Genomic DNA, 23,290 nt, shown 5'->3' on the forward strand with positions numbered 1-23,290 from the left:
GACAGTACATCTGTTACACTAATTTCTCAGCAACTACAGATTGTGTTAGGCAGCTTTTGTGTGTGTACAAGACAAAAAAGTATCATTGACTCTAATTAGACAAAATTGATAATATATGAAAAAATTGATTTGACATACAGTATATAGAATTTTTCTTTTTAAATAGTTTCATGGTAAATAGTGAGAAAAACCTAATAAGTAGAACCAACACAATACCCATTTGAAAATAAAGTAAATACCAGTAGAATAATAAATACTAGCAGAATAAGTGGTGGTCAAGACACACCAAAAAAAGTAAAATACAGATTTAAAACAAAATGCAAATATTCAATATTTAATAGAGTTATTATATAAAATCATTATATTGAACTTGATAACAAATTATCTGGGTGACATATACAGTATGACCTAGAAATAATAGTTCTCGCTCATCGAGGATAATATGATATGAGCCGTTTTTATAGTTAGTCCCAATAATTTCAGTGCATATATTCAGAGGCGTAACTGGGTGTAGTGACACCTGGTGCGCACCCATAATATGCCAGAGCGCCGGAGGCGTGCTCACTGAAAAGGGGCGTGGCCGCAAAAGAAAGGGGAGTGGCCTCATGGGTCGCCACTCCGGAGATGCAGGGCTTTACTGGGTTGCTCCCGGAGACTGTTTGCAGCACTGCCGGCTCCTCTTCTATGACAGGAACTGGGTGCTGCAGCAGAATTTCACACTGCAGCACCTGGCTCCTGTCATTGCGGAGGAGCCCACAGATTGGTGTCACCCCTTCTAGGCGTCACACCCGGGTGTGGGCCGCAGCCCCCATACCCGGCTTGTGACGCCGCTGCATATATTGTAAATAGAAAGAGCTTCCTATGGCTAGAAGTATTTCAGGAACTACAAGTCCCAAGAGTATGTGAACAGTCACTGAACAGCACAGAGTGAACAGCATAGAGTGCTGAGGCCAGGATCTCCGTCAAAAGACATATATTTCCTGGCCTCTGTAGACCCTATGGGTCACGCAACCGGATGCAGCGCGGAAGACTATGGAAGCAGGAAGTATCTACTAATATCAGATGCCTATTGCTGCATTACCATACTAGTGCATCACTGCTGCTTCCAAGTAAGCAGCAGCGTTGCAACCTCCAACTACATCTGAATTAGGCCACTTGTGATAACTAGTACAGGTGAAATCATGGCAAAATTGCGCACACACCGAGTTTAGTGGTAGAGCATAACATTTTACAGGTATAAAGGTCAGTCTTAGTGTTCCACTGCTTCACTAGTCCACGGGATTCCTTACCACAGTTTGGGCCTGATTCTAATTGGAGTGCCAATGCTGCCCAGTGTTTTGCTGCAGGCACGTTTGCTTCTAATGCCCACTTGCAGAACATGCATTTCCATCTCTGTGTGTCTTTAGACACAACATCAGTGCACCGTCAGTCGCGCAATAGAAACTTCTGCCATCCCTACGGTAGGTACAGTTTCTTCATCTGACCATGGCCAGTGGTTCAGTATCTTTGAACGCAGCTGCTTTCAGAGACAGACCCATGTCGGCTTAGCCACCACCGTAACCTACCAGGAACACCCACTAAGATTTACAGACCGCGCGTCCGATTCTGTGCTGCGTCTCTGAGTGCTGACAGCCCAGGCGCATGTGCTGTTTGACTCAGATGCTTAAGCAGCTTTAAAGCATCGGCCAACTACGTGCGACATCAGCACTGTGTCCGACTCAGAATCATGCTCTGCATGTGTACATCTGTATTTCAAGGAATTTACAATCTAATAGAATAGAGCTACAATGGTGATGGTCAAAATATCAATCACCTGTCATAATGATGGCAGAAGACTGACACAAACTCCACAAATTTGGCAATTACATGAAATCTGACTGTTCCCAGTTTTAGTAATAACTTCTTAAGGGTCATACTGGGGGCAACTCTTTGTAAGTACGAGTGAAAGTTGATGTTTTTGGCTTGAGTTTACATGGGTTAGGACTCGGAAGCAATGCTTTGACCTGACATTTCCCCTTTTATGTACAGAAGAAACACAGTATACTAGGCAAAATAAAATAAATCAGCTATACAAATAGGACATTGTATTGCCAGTTGTAGTGTGAATTGGGCTGGCCACATAGTAGGTGTAATTATACTTAGCCAAATGCTTTAATTTGCGTTAATGTGCTAGATATAACCCCTATATTGCTATTTACACTACGTGTATAACATTAGGTGTATTATTGTTATTATAATTTAATCATATGGCGCCACAAGGGATCCGCAGCGCCCATTACACAGTACAAGATCAAATGAGCAAACAAGAAAACAGCACTTACAGTTCCAGACAATATAGGACATGTATGGATAACCAGGGGGTTGGTGTCATCAAAGGGAGTATGGAGTATAAGATAGTGTAAGTAAGAAAAGGAAAGGCACATGAGGAAAGAAGTCTCTGCTCTTACGAGCTTAAGTGTATATCTATTTTATGTTTCTATGGTTATCAAGACATATTGGAATGATGTACTCATGTACTCAGTCCAGAGAACTTCATTGATATCCATGTTTGCATTTATTAACATATGCAAGAGCTACAGTACAATACTGCTATTGTGACCAAGGTCACATGAATACCAAAGACTTCAGTACATCAGCACCAATAGTGCCAGATTACTATATAAAATCATATAAGTCACTTAGCCTTGAGCAGGACATACTAATAATGCCTAGAGAGGTGAACGGCTGCTTGGAGAGGTGCCAGCTTCATGCTTTCTTCCTTCTCTTTGTAGAGCTAATGAAGCTATGATGTCACCTGTGCTGTGTGTGTGTGTGTGTGTGTGTGTGTGTGTGTGTGTGTGTGTGTGTGTGTGTGTGTGTGTGTACGTACGTACGTACGTACGTACGCGGGTGCGTGTGTGGACTCAGGGGCAAATCTAAAATTAGTGCTGGATGTGTGGTGCATGGGTCAAGTGGGACTCCATACTGCATACCATACTAGCACAACAGATACACTGAGCCCCCAACAAGTGGGGAGGAGATAGTATGCACTGAACACTTCCCCTAGAGCACTTCCCCTGTTACATGCTGACAGTGGTGTGATCATTTTGGCGATGTCTTTGTAAAGATGGTGAAGCCACAGAAGATAGCAAAGACTCTGCTTAGAGTCATTGATATCTTCTGTGCATGCACCATCTTTCCAAACATATCACTGGAAAAATGGCACTGTCAGCAGCAGACTTAGAGGAGACATCTATACAGGTAGGGGAGATGGAATGTGCTGCACATGAACACCTCCGCCTTCTGTTAAAATGACTGTGGGTGGCTGCCTTGTTGCAGCAATAGTACAAAATACAATAGCACTGTTTTCCTGAGATATTTTTCAGATGTTGGAAAGACCTGGGGGTATATCTACTAAGATTCGTGTTTCTGCCAAATTGGTGGGAGTTTAAACTCGAATTTTATCGGACATATTTTTCTGCAACTTTTTAAAATAATTTTCGGGAATTAACTAAGCTGCCGAGTTTTCGTTTTTCGTATTTTCCGATGTCAATGTTATTCGTATCGTCTGGCAGTGTTTTACGGGAGTGATTAGTAAAACACTGCCGGACATAACACAATGAAGCCCAGCCGGATCAGTGAGATCCGTGCAGGGGTTCATTGTGTACAGTATGAAAATAGTTAAAACAGTGAAAAGTGTTAAAAAAAAATGTGTGGGGTCCCCCCTCTAAAGCATATACAGCCTTGGGCTCTTTGAGCCGGCCCTGGTTATTTAAATACCAGGGGAAAATTGCCTGGAGTCCCCCGTATTTAGACAACCAGCACTGGGCTCTTGGGCTGGCCCTGGTTCCAAAAATACGGGGGACAAAAGACGTAGGGGTCCATCGTATTTTTTAAAACCAGCACCGGGCTCCACATGTCAGAGAGATAATGCCACAGCCGGGGGACACTTTTATACTGGTCCCTGCGACCATGCCATTAACCCCCCAACTAGTCACCCCTGGCCGGGGTACCCTGGAGGAGTGGGGACCCCTTAAATCAAGGGGTCCCCCCTCCAGGCACCCAAGGGCTAGGGGTGAAGCCCAAGGCTGTTCCCCCCATCACTGGGCGATGGATGGGGGGCTGATAGCCTTTTTGTGTGTAAAAAAAGAATATTGTCTATTGTTGTAGAACTACAAGTCCCAGCAAGTCTCCCCCGCTTGCTGGTACTTGGAGAACCACAAGTACCAGCATGCAGGGAAATAACGGGCCCGCTGGTATCTGTAGTTCTACAACAAAAGAAATACCCAAATAAAAACAAGACACACACATCGTGATAGTATAATTTTATTAAAACACACTTACACACTCATACATGCTTACCTACATCCCACGCCGCCCAATCACGTCCCATTCTCCATGTAGAATCCAAACGTTTACCTGTAAATCCAAAATTCCAATATACTCACCTATTATCCAGTGATGATCGGTCCTCTTCTTTCCTGAAGTAATCCACGGCCTTGTAAAAAACACAAAAATGAAAGCCCGTTCCACGCCACTAAAGGGGTTCCATATTTACACATGGATCCCCTTTCCCCCGAATGCCGTGACCCCCCATGACTCCTGTCACTGGAGAGCCCAGCAGCCAATCAGGGAGTGCCACATCATTGCGCTCTCCTTATTGGCTGTGCGCTACTAGCCTGTCAATCAGAAGTAGCGCACCGGTTAGAATGGGGGATCGCACTCCTCCATTCTCGCCTATGATGGGAACTTTGAGGTCTGCGGTTAACCGCGGGCTTAATCGGGGTCACTCTCGTGGGCGACCCCAATTAACTGCGGTTAATCGCAGACCGCAAAGTTCCCATCATAGTCACCCCTGGCTTTTGGGTGCCTGGAGGGGGACACCTCTTGACTCCTCCAGGGCACCCCAGCCAGGGGTGACTAGTTGGGGAAGTAATGCCACGGCCGCAGGGACCAGTATAAAAGTATCCCCAGGCTGTGGCATTATCTCTCTTGCTAGTGGAGCCTGGTGCTGGTTTTAAAAATACGGAGGACCCCTACGTCTTTTCCCCCCGTATTTTTGGAACCAGAGCCGGCCCAAGAGCCCGGTGCCGGTTGTCTAAATACAGGAGACCCCAGGCAATTTCCCCCCCGGTATTTAAACAACCAGGGCCAGCTCAAAGAGCCCGAGGCTGGTTATGCTGCAATTTAAAAAAAAAAGATTTTTAACTATTTCAGACCCTTTTACACAGATAAGCATGCACGGATCTCACTGATCCATGCATGACTATCTGTACACGCCAGCAAAAAGCAGGTCTATTTGAAAGCTCCTTTTCTTTACTATTTCTATTCTTTCCCGGCAGTGTTTTTTTGCAATTGTCAGCAGTGATTGAGAATACGAATTCTTAGTAAATTACTGAGTTGTATCAAATAACAGCCGTGTTTGACCGATGGTCTATTCATTCATATTTGTGAACTCTGCCGGGAAAAACAATACAAATATCCCCAACACTGCCGAGATTTGTGTTTAGTAAATTCCCGTGATCACACTTAGAAGAAAAATACAAACTCGAATTAAGTCGGGACCTTAGTAAATATACAGTACTCCCTGGTTTTATTTAGTAATATTATTTTTAATACTATTTTTAAAATCTATAATGTTATAGAATAAAACACAACATAGACATGGCGATTTTTACAATTTTAGAATGAATAATTGGCTTTTCTATACATTTACATAACTTGTCAATTACAGCATGCCCATTGTGCTAATTGTTTTCAAAAATTTTAACAGTTAAGGGGGGTACTCACGGAGCGATCGCTGCTTAAAATCTAAGCAATCTGACTAGATTGCTTAGATTTTAAGCACGATCGCTCCGTGTGTAGCCCCCTCAGCGATAGCGATGCGCAGCCCCGCGCATCGCTATCGCTGCTGCTAGATTGGCCTGCATGCAGGCCAATCTAGCGGGTCACTCACTTCACCCGCTGGGTGAAGTGAGCGCCCCCCCCCCCCCGTCTCCCCCCGCACGCTCAGCACAGATCGCGCTGTGCTGAGCACCGGGAGAGATGTGTGCTGAGCGGTTTGCTCAGCACACATCTCTCTGACATCGGCCAGTGAGTACTGGCCTTTAGGCTTTGGATAGAACATAGCTTTCATTCAACCACTTATAGGCCTCATACATCTGTAGTGCATTAGGGTAATTCCCAGAACCCCTGATGCTGGGGTCGGGGAATCAGGGAAATCCAACATGTTGTAATTCCCTGATTTGCCGATCCTGTTAAAGAAATGATCAGGATGAATAAATCAATGATTTTTAACATGCAGAGTTTCACTTTTTCCAAGGCGGATCGCCGATCATCAATGGCCGCTGATTAGCATAATTAATCAGCAGATTATGGGGGTTATTCAGGTTTGATAGCAAACCAAAAAAGTACACTGATGGGTAAAACCATGCTGCACTGCAGGTGGGGCAGATGTAACATGTGCAGAGAGATTTAAATTTGGGTCGGTTATTGTTTCTGTGCATGGTAAATACTGACCACTTTATTTTTACACTGCAATTTAGATTTCAATTTGAACACACCACACCCTAATCTAACTCCCTGCACATGTTATATCCACCCCACCTGCAGTGCAACATGGTTTTGCCCAATTGCTAACTTTTTTGGTTTGCTCACAACTCTGAATAACCCCCTAAGGACGTTATTTAGCATCAGTTGCAGTTTTGCTAATTTAGCAAAACTGCACCTGCTAGCACTCGCATGCTGGGGTCCGCCCAGCACAGGGCAAGGCTGCCCAGCATGCTAATTGCAGCCAGTGATGTGATTGCACTGCAATTGTAATTGCATCGCAGACCCGGCAAAATAAGGGTAGGCCCCTGTCTGCACAGCCTGGCTACAAACACAGTCACATTGCCGTCATCTTACCTGTTGCATTGGCCGCATGTGAGGTCACGCGGATGCTCCAAAAATGCCCCGGACCCGTCCCTGTTCTCACCACTATGCCCGCGCAATGCCACGTCGCCACCGAGTGAGTGCCTCTGCCTATCAATCATGCAGAGGAGTTCTCATCAATGCGATCACATTGTACCAGCCCACGCACACGCAGAACGGGCCCTGCGCATACGCACTAGATCGAAACTCATCCAAATGTGATCGCATCGCTTAAGCGAGGCTAGCTAAGTAAGGCCCTATGGGGGTAATTCTGAGTTGATCGCAGCAGAAAGTTTGTTAGCAATTGGGCAAAACCATGTGCACTGCAGGGGGGCAGATATAACATTTGCAGAGATCAACTCAGAATTAGGCCCTATATCAGAGAATTGGGCAAATGCGGTGCAGATGTATAGTCTGCATTAAGAATAGAACTTTCCAAAAATGTTGGAAACACTATTGATTGATTCAGACATCTATACATGTATTAATTTTGTTACAATCTGGTTAGAAACTACTGGATCTTAACTTTGGGTTATAATGTGTAAAGCTATCTAAACGGATGTTGATTCAAAAAATTACAATGTAATCAAGGTTGAAACATTCTGCATCCCACTGTCACTGACCCAAGAATAGGAAAATAGCAACCCCCCCCCCCCCCCACCCCTCCAACCCAAAAAAAGAGACAAAGAAACAAACAAAAGACAAATAAACAAACCATTCATCTCAATTGAATGAAGTCGGGATAATTACTGACACAAATAGCAATCAAGTTTCTCACTAGATCAACATTACCCAGTGTTTAGATAGCCGGAACTGTGTGTATTCCCTTTGGCACTGAAACAAAAAAGTCTGATTGTCTCCTGATAGAATAAATGGCAGCACATTTCCTTTGCTGACCTTTTTCTTCAGTCAGTATTCCATGTGTCTTCCATACTGGAATAGAACTGTCCATTAAAGAGCTTAATACCCAGTGGTGGTTGTAGATCAATGACCAGCATAATTATCACATTTATATGGAGCATTGGTTAAATCAGAAACATTTTCATTTTATTTTATTTATTTGTACACATGGAAAATACAGCTTTTCATGTAGCACATGGGCAGCTTTGTTTTCACACTGACTTTTAGTCACTGACTAGGACACACCCCTTCCCGACTTTAGATTTGTCTGTTCATTTTTAATTCCCCCCATACATAGTTTGCCAACGTGCAAATTTGCTCCTGACTTCTCTGCAGTCCCTGAATGACTGTTATAATTAAATAATTTTGATTGTGGCATTTTGCACATCACTGTTTGATACTGTAAGCAATTTCTGCTCATTTACCTTTGTATGTTTATGGGGGATGCAGCCAGGAACTAGGCAGCCGGGATCCTGACAGTCAGAATGATGATAGCAGATCCCAACAGTAAGTACTGGGGTTAGTGTTAGGGTTGGGGTTAGGTTTAGGGTAAGGCACTAGAGGGAAGGTTAAGGTTTTGCTGTGGGGAGGAGTGGTTAGTGGTTGGCTCTGGCAGCGGCAGCTAGGGTTAGCGGTAGGGACAGGGTTAAAATACGTACTGAGATCTGTTGGTATTCCGAAATTCGGGATGCTGCTGCCAGTATTCTGACTGTCAGGATCCCAAAAGCCAGGATTCCGATACCATCCGCCCTAAGGAGTACAAGGAAAAATTAGCATTGATATCGTTAGTGGAGTACCTGCACTTGACTTGTACAGAGGGCCTGGGAATTAATTTGCCTCCCAGTACCTCAGAGAGGAGCATTCAAATTGTTCAGTACATTAGCAGTATACACATAACCATCATATTCACAGATGTATGTCTTCCACATTTTTCTGTTGGCTGCTTTTAGTACATACAGTACATCATAGTACATCATGGTATCACAACCTATACTATGTCTATATGCTACATATATATATATATATATACATACACATATATATATATATGTATATATATAAAATATATATTGCTTATAGATGTATATATACATTTGGACTGGTACATTGAGTTAAGTTTCATTAAAATCTTTTGTATTTGCAAATAAGATTAAGTTTAACAAAGTACTTTGTAATGCTAGCCATACATCAGACCAACTTCAGACCAACTTTTCTCCAACTCTCCAAACCTCCAACCGTTCAACTTGTCTGTCCAACTAAAACAGTGCTCCACACATCTCACCAACTTTTCATCAGACCAGCCGACCAGCCAATTTCTCTCCAACTTGTGATATCACAGAAGTAGGTGGACAGTGCCTGCCTACTTCTGCATGTTTTGAATAGTTATTTACTATTTACATGGCCGAGTCATTGTATCGAGCAATCCATGGGGAACCGTGCCCAGGAATGGAAGGCTGAGCTCTGCTTCCCCCTGAAGGAGAGAGGGTGCCATGGCTGATGGTGGAAGAGGGCGTGCTCAGATATCCGGCATCGGGAGGGAGTTCCTGCGGCCCCTGGCAGGGGGTGAGGTGTGGTCCCTTCACTAGATGAAGTGCAGTGGGACTGGATACAGGGACAGCTGCGGGCCCTGGTGGCATTCCCAGACCCATAGCACCTGTAACCCCTGCACCCACAGTAGTTATGCCTCTTTATGTATATTACATATACAGAGTGATGGACTTGGGCCGAAATTTGGCCCTGGCATCCGTGAATGTGCACGCTGATCGTGGGGGTTGGCACGTGAGGCAGAGGGGCGGCACGGTGTACGGGGTTGTGCTGCGAGTCAAGGGGGCCTGAGCTCGTGGCACCCCCCCATTTTTATTAAAAAAGCACACTATGGGTGGGGGCGGCGGACATGGCGTACAGGGGGCGTGTCACGAGTCAGGTGGTCATGGACTCGCATCATGCCCCCATTTCCTTGGAGACACGCATAGGGCGGTGGGGTGTTTTAAACCATAGAGCTGGACGCTGCACAGCGTGCGGCCTTCCCGGCTCTCTGTGGGGCAAGACCAGCACACAAGACTGTCTGCCAGATGGGCAGTTCCCTGCATATGCATATGACTACAGTCATGACTATAATGGAGTGGGAGTTACAAGGTGTTTCAAGGGAGGAAGGGGGGTCCTGCAGCAGTTGACGGTGGTGACCCACAGCCAGAGCTGATGATGGGGCTGGGGTTGCGAGGGGGCAGTGACCGCAGGTGTTGTGCTGCAATCGCGGGTGGGGGTTTGCCGTGATTGCGGGAGTGCAGTGATCGCAATCATGGGTGGGATGCCACGGATGGAATGCAGGGGTGCCGCAATTGGTGGTGTAATGCAAGAATGCAGTGATCGCAGGTGAGGTGCGGGGATGCCGCATTTGCGGGGTGGGATGCCGCGAGTGGAATGTGGTGCTGCTCTGAATGGCGGTGAAATGCAGGGGTGCAATGATCGCAGATGGGGTGCAGGGGTGTTGCGATCACGGGTGGACTGCTGGGGGTGCCGCAATTGCGGGTGGGGTTTTGCAGCGATTGTGGGGGTGCAGTGATTGCAGGTGGGATGTGGAGGTGCCGCGATTGCAAGTGGGATGCCGTGAGTGGAATGAGGGAGTGCTACAATTGCGGTGGTGCAGTGATCGCAAGTGAGGTGTGGGGGTGCCGCTATCGTGTGTGGGGTGCCACTGGTGGAATGCGAGGGTGCCACGATCACGGGTGGAAAGCAAGGGTGCCATGATCGTGGGTGGGGTGCTGCGATCGCGAGTGGGGTGTGGGGTGGTGCCACGATCACGGGTGGGGTGCCAAGAATGTGGGTGGAAAGCAAGGGTGCCACAATCGCGGGTGGGGTGTGGCGATTGCAAGTGGGGTGTGAGGGTGCTGCATTCGCGAGTGGCATGCCGCAATCGTGGGTGACAAGCAAGGGTGCCAGGATCGTGGGTGGGATGCTGCGATCGCGAGTGGGGTTCGGGGTTGCCGCAATCGCAAGTGAGGTTCACGGGTGCTGCGATTGCGAGTGGGGTGCCACAATCGCGAGTGGGGTGTGGGGATGCCGCGATCGTGGGTGGGGTGCCGCGATTGCCGGTGGGGTACCGCAATCGCAAGTGTTGTGCGCGGGTGCCGCGATTGCGAGTGGGGTGCAGGGGTGCCGCAATCGCGGGTGGAGTGCAGGGGTGCTACCGCTCTGTGGGTACCGGTGTGACAGGTGCAGCCTGGCAGCAGTAATGTACTGCCGTAGCTGCCCCTGGTTATCCTCCTGCTCTGCCGCCAGTGCTGGTAGTCCATCTGTGAAATGGGCAGCCCGGCAGCAGTGATGTACTGTCGTAGCTGCCCTGGTCCTCCTCCCACTACGCTGCCACTTGCAGTGGTTCCCGGTGTGACAGCGGCAGCTCGGCAGCAGTGATGAACTGCAGGAGCTGCCCCTGTACCTCCTCCCGTCTCCTGCTCAGTGCTGCCGCTGTCCACCTACTTATTGTTCAGTTGGAGGGAAAGTTCCCCCTACACCTGAACGAGTTTGATTTTTCCAACTAGTTGGATCAACCATTTCAGGGCGGTTTTTAGCATGTGGGAGCAAACAGTTGATGATCGTTTGCTCCCACACACTGCCAGATTATCGTTCCAACCAGCCAACTAGTTGGCTGGTTGGAATGATATCTTTCTGATGTATGGCTAACATAACTCTTATCTGCTATAGTATTAGTTAATCAGAATTAAATACTGTAAGTGGTTGCTGGACATCTCATGGGATTTTAATCTCCATTTGAACTATTGAGACTTTATGTTGAGATTTTTGGATTTTTCTTTTTTTTGGTTCAGAAGAGGAAAGATAAATGGGTGTTATTGTTAAACCTTTTTGTAAACATGTACTGTATCTGTTTATTGTACCTACGAATGCACAATAAGTTTGGATGTAATATAACTATTTTCCTAAAATTATAAAAATCTTTTCTATACTCTTAGTACTTTATAATGTTCTAATTTTTAGTAATTAATCAATTTAATATATTGTTTTCTATCTTCTCTTAAATGAGCTAAAAACTGATGTCAAACAAAAATGTAAATATTTTTAAAACACAATGGGACCTATTTAGATTTGTAGGCATGTTGATGTTCATGCAATACGCACCAAGATACTATTGTGATGCCACTTGCTGTGAGGATTTTTCCAGAGTGATTGACAAGAAGGGACCCCTTTGGGGAGGTATTGGGGAGTGAAAAAAATGTAGATGTGTTCATAACCATTTTCGGGGCGTGTTTCTACCTTCAGCTGCTATCATGCACGTAGAGAAATATGGCACCAGCACCACTACTGCCACAGCCAGTCTGCATGGTCATAGACTAACTCGGGGAGTCACTGTTAATAGGCAGTACAGAGGGTGTAATGGTTAGCTTTACTGCCTCACAGCACTGAGGTCATGGGTTCGATTCCTACCATGGCCCTAACTGTGTGCAGTTTGTATATTCTCTCAGTGCTTGCGTGGGTTCTTCCGGGTACTCCTCCCACAATCCAAAAATATACTGGTAAATGAACTGTCTCACAAAAATAAAATGAACCCTAGTGTGTACTGTAAGTGTGTTCATGTGTTTAGGCCAAGTGGTTTGTATCTGCCATCAAAATCTATGTTTCTATGATGTTCCTCTTTCTGAGTCAATGCTGCGCATATGTACTCAGTTTCTGAGGACATTGTAGTGGCTCTGGTGGGTGTCTTTCATCTTTTCTGGGGTGCAATGATTAGCAAGTCCTTAAGTTGAAATATCACAGCTGCGTAGGCATTTGCTCACTTATCTGAATAAGGCCCAATGTCTGATATTACATTGCACTAATTACTGTATATCCTTTCACAAACAAACTGCTGTTATTCCGACTTGCAGTTAGTTCTTTATTTTAAAAGTTAGCGATCACATTTCAAACTAGTAAGTGTACTGTAGTAAACATTTTATTTAATTAAAATAAAATAAAATAAATTTCAATGAATGGGTTATTCAGTGAAGAAAAGTTTCTTGGCTGCTGTTTGAAAGAAAAAAAAATAGCAGATTATACAAGTTTATGTGTTTAGGCATTTAGAATAATTATCACATGGCTGCAATCCAGACTTCAGTCCTACATATTACGCTAGATTTTCTCTGTCATCTCAGCATGCTTATTTTCCATTTTAAACTATGGACAGAAACAAAGGTTTATGCTGTCAAAAAAAAAAACCTCTATGACCTATCAGAATGTTAATAATATAGCCGACATTAAACTAAAAACCAACTGAAACCGACAATTTGACATTGTCTATCAAGTGATGTACATTTACCAAGTTAAGTAATAGACATGAAATAACTGATGTGTTTATACTTATCTAATTATGCACATTGGGGGTAATTCCAAGTTGATCGCAGCAGGATTTTTGATAGCAATTGGGCAAAACCATGTGCACTGCAGGGGAGGAAGATATAACATGTGCAGAAAGAGTTAGATTTGGGTGGGTTATTTTATTTCTGTGCAGGGTAAATACTGGCTGCTTTATTTTTACACTGCAAATTAGATTGCAGATTGAACACACCCCACCCAAATCTAACTCTCTGCACATGTTATATCTGCCTCCCCTGCAGTGCACATGGTTTTGCCCAATTGCTAACAAAAATCCTGCTGCGATCAACTTGGAATTACCCCCATTATACTCTTATTTATTTATTTTGCTAAAGAGTATGCAACTTAGGAGGTAGGAGATTCTCGATCTGTGGCAGCATAATGCAGTTTGGCCCAGATTTATCAAGCCTTGGAGAGTGATAAATTGCATGATGATAAGTAACATACCAGCCAATCAGCTCCTAACTGCCGCTGGGTTTGAAAAATTACAGTCAGGAGGTGATTGGTTGGTACTTTATCACCATGCAATTTACCACTCTCCAAGGCTCGATAAATCTGGGTCTTTTTGTGTAGAAATGCACTGTGTAGGTAGATGGACTCACGCACAGAAGCATCTTAAATGATGTCACAGCAGCTTAACTGCAATGATCTGCTTTGAAATATAATTTTTCTCTTGTTCAGTTTTCTAAATTTTAGAATATGTCTACAGCTGCCTGTAATACACCCACTTTTGCTGTGGTGCCCAAATATTTTCCGTTATGTCCCCACGACATGTTTATATTATTTATACTATCTTTCAATATATATTGTTTATTGATATTGCTTTGTCCTTTATAATATTAGCAAGTTAGTTGAATGTTGGTACAATACTGTTCATGTCTACTTTAATTATTACAGTTCTCCGAGCCCAGCTCTTGTCTATGGAGAAGTCTGGGGAGTGGTGGCAATTCACGGCCACGGTGCTTACAGTATACAGGCAGCGGAGGGTGCCCATTCGTCGTGGTGATCAGCCTCTATGGGTTCCAGATCAGGATTTAGCATGTGACTGTCTCCGAGTGCAAGTAGGCAAATCTTATCTGATTATTGGCAACGATGAAGAATCCCCAGATCCTGCACGCTTGATCCTAGATAAGAATAGCCTGACACTACCTTGGCGTGATGTTTGGGCGCACAAACTGAGACGGTTTCAGCAGCAAGACCGGCGTGGGAAATGCAGGGTTGGATAAATAAGTGTTTTTAGCACTACCAATGATGTTTAGTGTCAGTTGTCTGAGACCAAGATCCCATTTAGATTGAAACAGTAATGATGGCCATCTAGCTGCAAATTACCGCTACCTCTATATGACTATACTTGTCAACTGGAAAATTAATCAACAATCTAAAATATATAGTAATACCATGCAAAACATTTTACTTTTTGTTATATGTTTGTAGGAAAAAAATATGCTGCTTTGTTTCCTTTGCTGTTTGAAATACAGATTACACTTTGTGTGATGGCGTGATATTTTTTTGTCCTTTGTCTCTGAGTCTGCGTCCTATAAAATACATACCATAGAAAGTAAACAAAATATTTTCTCAGGCCTGGATTTCCGATGTAGCTGACCGTGTCTATAAACCTAATCTGTGTGCCTGCCAGTGTAAACTAGAAAATATGCCGATAAAATGTATTAAGTTGCATTTATACAGTCAAGAATCCTAGAGAGAATGACAGCAATTGTAAAATTAGCAGGTTTGTAAATGTGAAGATATCATTATTTATTTTCTTTACTTATAGTTTCTTATATAGCGCAGCATATTCTGTTGCGCTTTACAACTGGAAACAGCAGTGATAAAACAAACTTGGTACAGGTTGAGTATCCCATATCCAAATATTCCGAAATACGGAATATTCCGAATTACGTAATTTTTTAAGTGAGAGTGAGATAGTGAAACCTTTGTTTTTTGATGGCTCAATGTACACAAACTTTGTTTAATACACAAAGTTATTAAAAATATTGTATTAAATGACCTACAGGCTGTGTGTATAAGGTGTATATGACACATAAATGAATTGTGTGAATGTAGACACACTTTGTTTAATGCACAAAGTTATAAAAATATTGGCTAAAATTGACTTCAGGCTGTGTGTATATGGTGTATATGAAACACAAATGCATTCTGTGCTTAGACTTAGGTCCCATTGCCATGATATCTCATTATGGTATGCAATTATTCCAAAATACGGAAAAATCCGATATCCAAAATACCTCTGGTCCCAAGCATTTTGGATAAGGGAGACTCAACCTGTACTATAAGCAGGGTGTTTACTTAAGTATCAAGCATTAGAAAGATGTAGGGCGGATGTAATGCAGTGCGCGACGGCCGGAGCTCTGAGATTCCAGACAAACTTATACAATTTGTTAAAGTGGCAATCACTTACAAGGCAAAACCAACCTGATTTTGCCTTGTAAATGATTGGTGCTTTAAAAAAGCGTGCGCGTTCGGCCGGAATCTCGGTGCTCCGGCCGTCTCGCACTACATTACATCCAGTCCGTAGTCCGTAGTCACATCCTTTCTGGGTAGATTCCCGTAGATACTGTATTGCTTGAACATTTCCCCTACAGTCTTTCCACCTCCAAAACAATACAATGCGCAGTATCAGGTACAGATAAAACACTATAATGCAATTGTATTGTTTAGGATGTGGAAAGATTGTGTGGGGAAATGTTCAAGCACTATATACAGACATTGGGGGTAATTCCAAGTTGATCGCAGCAGGAATTTTGTTAGCAGTTGGGCAAAACCATGTGCACTGCAGGGGAGGCAGATATAACATGTGCAGAGAGAGTTAGATTGGGTGGGTTATTTTGTTTCTGTGCAGGGTAAATACTGGCTGCTTTATTTTTACACTGTAAATTAAATTGCAGATTGAACACACCACACCCAAATCTAACTCTCTCTGCACATGTTATATCTGCCCCCCCTGCAGTGCACATGGTTTTGCCCAACTGCTAACAAAATTCCTGCTGCGATCAACTAGGAATTACCCCCATTGACCTGGAATGGATGTAACTAAGGACTATATCAAGAGACAGAGTAGGACGCTGTGTGTTTGTAAGACCAATTTAGGTAGTTTGTTGGAAATTGTTTGTTGGAAATTGAGACTAATCTTTTCTAATGTTAGATACAGTAGCTTCACTTCCTAATGATGGCGAAAACAAGTTTACTAGGGGTCTATGTACTAAGCCTTGGATGGAGATAAAGTACCAGCCAATCAGCTCCTAACTTCCATGTCACGGGCTGGGTTTAAAAAATGACAGGAGCCGATTGGCTAGTACTTTACTTCCGTCCACTCTTTCTCCATCCATGGCTTAGTAAATAGACCACTAAGGGGAACATTTACTAAGCAGTGATAAGAGCGGAGAAATGAGCCAGTGGAGAAATTTCCCCATCAACCAATCAGCAGCTCTGTATCATTTTATAGTATGCAAATTATAGATGTTACTTCAGTGCTGATTGGTTGCCATGGGCACTTCTCCACTGGCTCCCTTCTCCGCTCTTATCACTGCTTAGTAAATGAACCCTGAGACTCTTATAGTGCTCTGAAATGTAAGCTAGAAAGATAAAAATCTGACTACCCCACTCTAAGTTGAGCCGTGAACAATATAATTTCTAAACATATATAGCAGAATAAAAGCAACTCAATATATTAAAAATGCCTAAAAAATAATAATATGAAGAGCTTCACAAGACACAAAATGTCACATATTAATAATTCATGTTGTAATGAGACACATTGTTTAAGAAGAATACACACAATATGAATATGGATCTAGTAATCCAGCAACAGTTTGGAGATGATTAGACACAGTTCATGGAATATATGGCGAAAACGCTAAAAAGACATGTCCCTTTGATAATCACCCAGTGAATCTCACCACTCCAACAGAAGTTAAGCACACCAATGGGTCTATGTACTAAGCATTGGAGAAAGATAAAGTGGGGAGAGATAAAGTACCAGTCAATCAGCTCATATCTGCCACGTTACAGGCTGTGTTTCAAAAATGACAGGTGCTGATTGGCTGGTACTTTATCTTCATCTACTTTATCACTCTCCAAGGCTTTAGTACATAAACCTCCTACACTGAAATTAAGGTTGAAACAATGATTCATTTTAAAGTGTGTCTCCCACGTCCCAAGTCCCGTCCACTGTCTTGAATGTTTGTTGAGAATCACGGAACACGAGTCCCCTTACTTTATTTCATGTCATGTTACTTTTACCTTCAAATCCTACTACTAATGTAGGACTGTCCCATTTGTTATTCATACATCGTAATTCATGACCTGTGGCAAACATCTCACAGGTTTTTGAAAGATTGGTAACTCAGGAGAGAGTATGGAAGAGAGAGGCACACCGGGGAAGAATGAGAGACAGAGTGTAAGCCCAGGAGAGAATTAGAAAGAGAGGTGTCCGAGAAGAGAGAGAGTATGAGACAGAAAGGCAGGCCAGGAGAGAGAGAGAGAGAGAGAGAGAGAGAGAGAGAGAGAGAGAGAGGAAGTCTATAAGAAAGTAAAAGAGAGAAGCAACCCAGGAGAGAGCAAGAGAAGGATATTGTCGGCCTAGGATTGAGAGAGAGAGAGAGAGAGACAGAGACAGAGAGAGAGAGAGAGAGAGAGAGAGAGAGAGAGAGAGAGAAAAAATCAGTGCAGGAGTGAGAGAGAGAGCTAGTCTAGGAGAAAATAAAAGAGAGATGCAACCCAGGAGACAGTAAGATAAAGATATTGTCGGCGAGGATTGAGAAAGAGAGCAGGGCAATTAAAGAGAAAAAGGTTGAGAGAAAGGGCAGCCGACCATCAAAGATGGAGAAAGAGAGGGGCCCAAACAAAGAGAGAGAGAGAGAGAGAGAGAGAAGGATGAAGAGAGAAAAACAAACAAAAAAAATCACACACAAAGTCAAACATAGCAAGGCAATGTTGGATGCAAAAGCTACTTACTATATTATTCATACCCCAGTCTGTTATTACCCAGTTGCTTTTTGCTACTGATGTTTTCTCAATTGTAGAGCACAATGAAATATGCTGGAATTATATAAATAAATGGTTATAAATAAGAAGGATATGCAAGAATGTGGTCCAGTTTTACCTACACCAGAAGCAGCTGACTAGTCCCTTACCTTTAGACTCTGCATGCTACTGTCTACATACTGTAGGCGTAGGGTGAATATAAGCTTAAGTGTAGCATTAGTTAGCAGTAAGCTTTGCAGATTCTGCTTGCAGCCTCTAGTGATCCACTGTAACACATTTACTGTAGTTCACATTGCCTTTTTATGAAAAAGCATTTCAGGGAGATTGTAAAAGCAACAAAGCATTGCTGCTCAGTAATATTTACTTGTTTACGAAAACACACTGACACTTTTGTTTTCATGTCTTGCTCATCTATTGTGTTTAGGGAGGCTATTTTTTCAATCTCGTGACTCGGGGTTGAAGAACTCTCAATCCCAGGATTCCAGGAATACTCATGATTAACACAGCAGATGCCACGCCACGCGGCCACTCTTCTACGAGTTGCAATCCTGCAGTCTTTAAATGGGCAGGCAGGCACAGCTGAAGGGGTGGGCAGGCGGAGGAACTGACATCATACTGCACAGCTCGGTAGCTGTACAGCATGTAAGCTGAGTGCTGCAGGTGCTTACTGCTGTCCGGCATAAGTATCTAAACAGCACATGCGCAAATTCATTCCGAAACCATGGGATTGGAGTCTCCAATTCCAGGACTAAAATCCCAACAATTTTTGGGTCAAAATCCCTTGTTTCAACTGATCCCGATCCCTGGATTGGCCTTTCTAATTGTGTTCTACTAAGTGATTCCAAACAAGTGGCCACAAAAACCTTATTTGAAAATGCATGTAGCTATAGGGATCATTGGGCCTAATTCAGACCTGATTGCTAAGGCGTGTTTTTTGCATCCCTGCGATCAGGTAGTTGCCGCCTACAGGGGGAGGGAGAAATCGCTGTGCAGGGATGCGATAGCATGTGCAGGAGACAGAGTCGGTCCTGGGCATAGGCAAACTAGGCAAATGCCTAGGGTGTTTGGAATGCCTAGGGGCACAAGCAGCTTCTGCTGATTAAAATGATATGCAGCATGCCTATATTCTGTGTGCGTATCTGCATACGAAATGCTACGTTACAGTGTATTCCTGGAAATCGCTGTAACCTCGCATTTCGTATGCAGATACAGTCACAGTTCCACACATAATATAGGCATGCCGCATATCATTTTAATCCGCAGAAGCTGCTTGTGCATCCTAGTCACATAGCAATGCAAATAAGATGCATTTTCTGCAAAAAAGGTGCCTGACGTTAGCAGAGATGGCCTAGACCTACTGGCTGACACACGTCAGGCATCTCCTCCTGCATGGCGTATTGAGGCAAGATGTATGAGGACACATCTGTATCCAAGCAGAGGCAGAGGTCACAGTGCTAGTGGCCATGTGAGTGCTGTGTATAGGTGGGTTGGTTGTGCAATAGTTTTTGGCATATGTGTAAGGGGCATTATGTGTGTCATGTGTATAAGGACATTAATAATGTGTGTCATATGTGTAAGGGGCATTACACTGTGGTATCATGTGTATAAAGGCATTACTAATGTGTGGCATGTGTATAAGGTGCTCTACTGTGTGGCATAACATATAGATAGGGCACTACTGTGTGGTCTAATGTGAATAAAGAGCAATATGGTGTCGTGTAATGTGAATAAGGAGCAAGTCAGTATGATGTAATGTGAATAAGGGGCACTACTGTGAGAAGTATCGTATATAAGGTAAAGTGGTACTACTGTGTGATGTAACGTGAATAAGGGACACTATCACATGATATAATGTGAATAAAGTTGCACTACTGTGTGGCGTAATTTGAATTGGGAGTATTATTGTGTGGCCATGCCCCACCCCAGCAAGAACACTCACCTTTTTGGCCTGTTTGCGAATGTGCACACTGTTCCTATTTAAAATATAGGGGGTAAGAACACCAATATGAGGACTGCTATGGGTGAGGTGAGATGATGCTGGAAAAGGGGTGCAGGGTCAGAGGTGGAACTAGCGGTGGTGCTAGGGGCGCCAGCCAAAATCTTGCCTAGGGCATCATATTGGTTAGGGCTGGCTCCGGCAGGAGAGCTACACAAACAGAAGTTTGTGCAGTCTCTGCACAGCCCAGGAGTTACTCTTCCAGTGCGATGATCAGGTGTGGAGCTGACGTCAGGAACCCTCCCTCCAAATGCCTGGTCCCTCCTGCATTTCTCCGGACACACCTTAAAAATGGTCAGTTGCCACCCACAAACGGCCTCTTCCTGTCTATCATCTTGCAATCGCCCATGCGATCGCTTTTCTTGCACCACCCCATCGCTGCCCGTCGCTCCCCGGCGCTACGGACCGGCGTGCCTGCGCATTGCGGTGCATACACATGCGCAGTTCATACCTGATCGCAGGCTGAACGAAAACGCAGCCTAGCGATCAGTTCTGAATTAGGCCCATTGTGTCTTGTAACCAATGCAGAGAAATAATCCCATTTGAAAGTACTGTATATATATCTGATTTCTTTTTTTCCTATTATATAATAGTTACATAATGGGGGTAAGGTGCAACCAGGGAGATTGCTAGACTCCTCAGGGTGTTAGGGAGATTGCTAAATGCTATCATTTCAGGGAGTCTCCCTGACATTCATGGAGAGTTGGCTAATAATAAGAATTTACTTACCGATAATTCTATTTCTCGTAGTCCGTAGTGGATGCTGGGGACTCCGTAAGGACCATGGGGAATAGCGGCTCCGCAGGAGACTGGGCACATCTAAAGAAAGCTTTAGGACTATCTGGTGTGCACTGGCTCCTCCCCCTATGACCCTCCTCCAAGCCTCAGTTAGGATACTGTGCCCGGACGAGCGTACACAATAAGGAAGGATTTTGAATCCCGGGTAAGACTCATACCAGCCACACCAATCACACTGTACAACTTGTGATCTGAACCCAGTTAACAGCATGATAACAGAGGAGCCTCTAGAAAAGATGGCTCACTACAGCAATAACCCGATTTTTTGGTAACAATAACTATGTACCAGTATTGCAGACAATCCGCACTTGGGATGGGCGCCCAGCATCCACTACGGACTACGAGAAATAGAATTATCGGTAAGTAAATTCTTATTTTCTCTAACGTCCTAAGTGGATGCTGGGGACTCCGTAAGGACCATGGGGATTATACCAAAGCTCCCAAACGGGCGGGAGAGTGCGGATGACTCTGCAGCACCAATTGAGAGAACTCCAGGTCCTCCTCAGCCAGGGTATCAATTTTGTAGAATTTTACAAACGTATTTGCTCCTGACCAAGTAGCTGCTCGGCAAAGTTGTAAAGCCGAGACCCCTCGGGCAGCCGCCCAAGATGAGCCCACCTTCCTTGTGGAGTGGGCATTTACAGATTTTTGGCTGTGGCAGGCCTGCCACAGAATGTGCAAGCTGAATTGTACTACAAATCCAACGAGCAATAGTCTGCTTAGAAGCAGGAGCACCAAGCTTGTTGGGTGCATACAGGATAAACAGCGAGTCAGATTTTCTGACTCCAGCCGTCCTGGAAACATATATTTTCAGGGCCCTGACAACGTCTAGCAACTTGGAGTCCTCCAAGTCCCTAGTAGCCGCAGGCACCACAATAGGTTGGTTCAGGTGAAACGCTGAAACCACCTTAGGGAGAAACTGAGGACGAGTCCTCAATTCCGCCCTGTCCGAATGGAAAATCAGATAAGGGCTTTTACAGGATAAAGCCGCCAATTCTGACACGCGCCTGGCCCAGGCCAGGGCCAACAGCATGACCACTTTCCATGTGAGATATTTTAACTCCACAGATTTAAGTGGTTCAAACCAATGTGACTTTTGGAACCCAAAAAACTACATTGAGATCCCAAAGTGCCACTGGAGGCACAAAAGGAGGCTGTATATGCAGTACCCCTTTTACAAACGTCTGAACTTCAGGGACTGAAGCTAGTTCTTTTTGGAAGAAAATTGACAGGGCCGAAATTTGAACCTTAATGGACCCCAATTTCAGGCCCATAGACACTCCTGTTTGCAGGAAATGTAGGAATCGACCCAGTTGAATTTCCTCCGTCGGGCCTTACTGGCCTCGCACCACGCAACATATTTTCGCCAAATGCGGTGATAATGTTTTGCGGTTACATCCTTCCTGGCTTTGATCAGGATAGGGATGACTTCATCCGGAATGCCTTTTTTCCTTCAGGATCCGGCGTTCAACCGCCATGCCGTCAAACGCAGCCGCGGTAAGTCTTGGAACAGACAGGGTCCTTGTTGGAGCAGGTCCCTTCTTAGAGGTAGAGGCCAAGGATCCTCCGTGAGCATCTCTTGAAGTTCCGGTTACCAAGTCCTTCTTGGCCAATCCGGAGCCACGAATATAGTGCTTACTCCTCTCCATCTTATCAATCTCAGTACCTTGGGTATGAGAGGCAGAGGAGGGAACACATACACTGACTGGTACACCCACGGTGTTACCAGAGCGTCTACAGCTATTGCCTGAGGGTCCCTTGACCTGGCGCAATACCTGTCGAGTTTTTCCCAACGGTTTATAATCATGTGGAAGACTTCTGGGTGAAGTCCCCACTCTCCCGGGTGGAGGTCGTGCTGAGGAAGTCTGCTTCCCAGTTGTCCACTCCCGGAATGAATACTGCTGACAGTGCTATCACATGATTTTCCGCCCAGCGAAGAATCCTTGCAGCTTCTGCCATTGCCCTCCTGCTTCTTGTGCCACCCTGTCTGTTTACGTGGGTGACTGCCGTGATGTTGTCCGACTGGATCAACACCGGCTGACCTTGAAGCAGAGGTCTTGCTAAGCTTAGAGCATTGTAAATGGCCCTTAGCTTCAGGATATTTATGTGAAGTGATGTCTCCAGGCTTGACCATAAGCCCTGGATATTCCTTCCCTGTGTGACTGCTCCCCAGCCTCGCAGGCTGGCATCCGTGGTCACCAGGACCTAGTCCTGAATGCCGAATCTGCGGCCCTCTAGAAGATGAGCACTCTGCAACCACCACAGGAGGGACACCCTTGTCCTTGGTGACAGGGTTATCCGCTGATGCATCTGAAGATGCGACCCGGACCATTTGTC

At 44.6% G+C, this 23,290-nt stretch overlaps 1 protein-coding gene across 3 annotated transcripts in view; it reads left to right on the forward strand.

Annotated features, from left to right (window-relative positions):
- Nucleotides 1–14,649, forward strand: part of NTN5 (netrin 5) — a 248,179-nt gene extending 233,530 nt beyond the window's left edge. For all 3 annotated transcript variants that reach the window (XM_063942736.1, XM_063942735.1, XM_063942734.1), the window contains one exon: nt 14,053–14,649. In XM_063942736.1, coding sequence (XP_063798806.1) covers nt 14,053–14,381 — 329 coding nt within the window. In that variant the 3' untranslated portion in view covers nt 14,382–14,649. The remainder of the gene's footprint in view (nt 1–14,052) is intronic.
- Nucleotides 14,650–23,290: the final 8,641 nt, after the last annotated feature.

This window comes from Pseudophryne corroboree, chromosome 10 (genome assembly GCF_028390025.1).
Source record: "Pseudophryne corroboree isolate aPseCor3 chromosome 10, aPseCor3.hap2, whole genome shotgun sequence".
Classification (NCBI taxonomy): Eukaryota; Metazoa; Chordata; class Amphibia; order Anura; family Myobatrachidae; genus Pseudophryne; species Pseudophryne corroboree.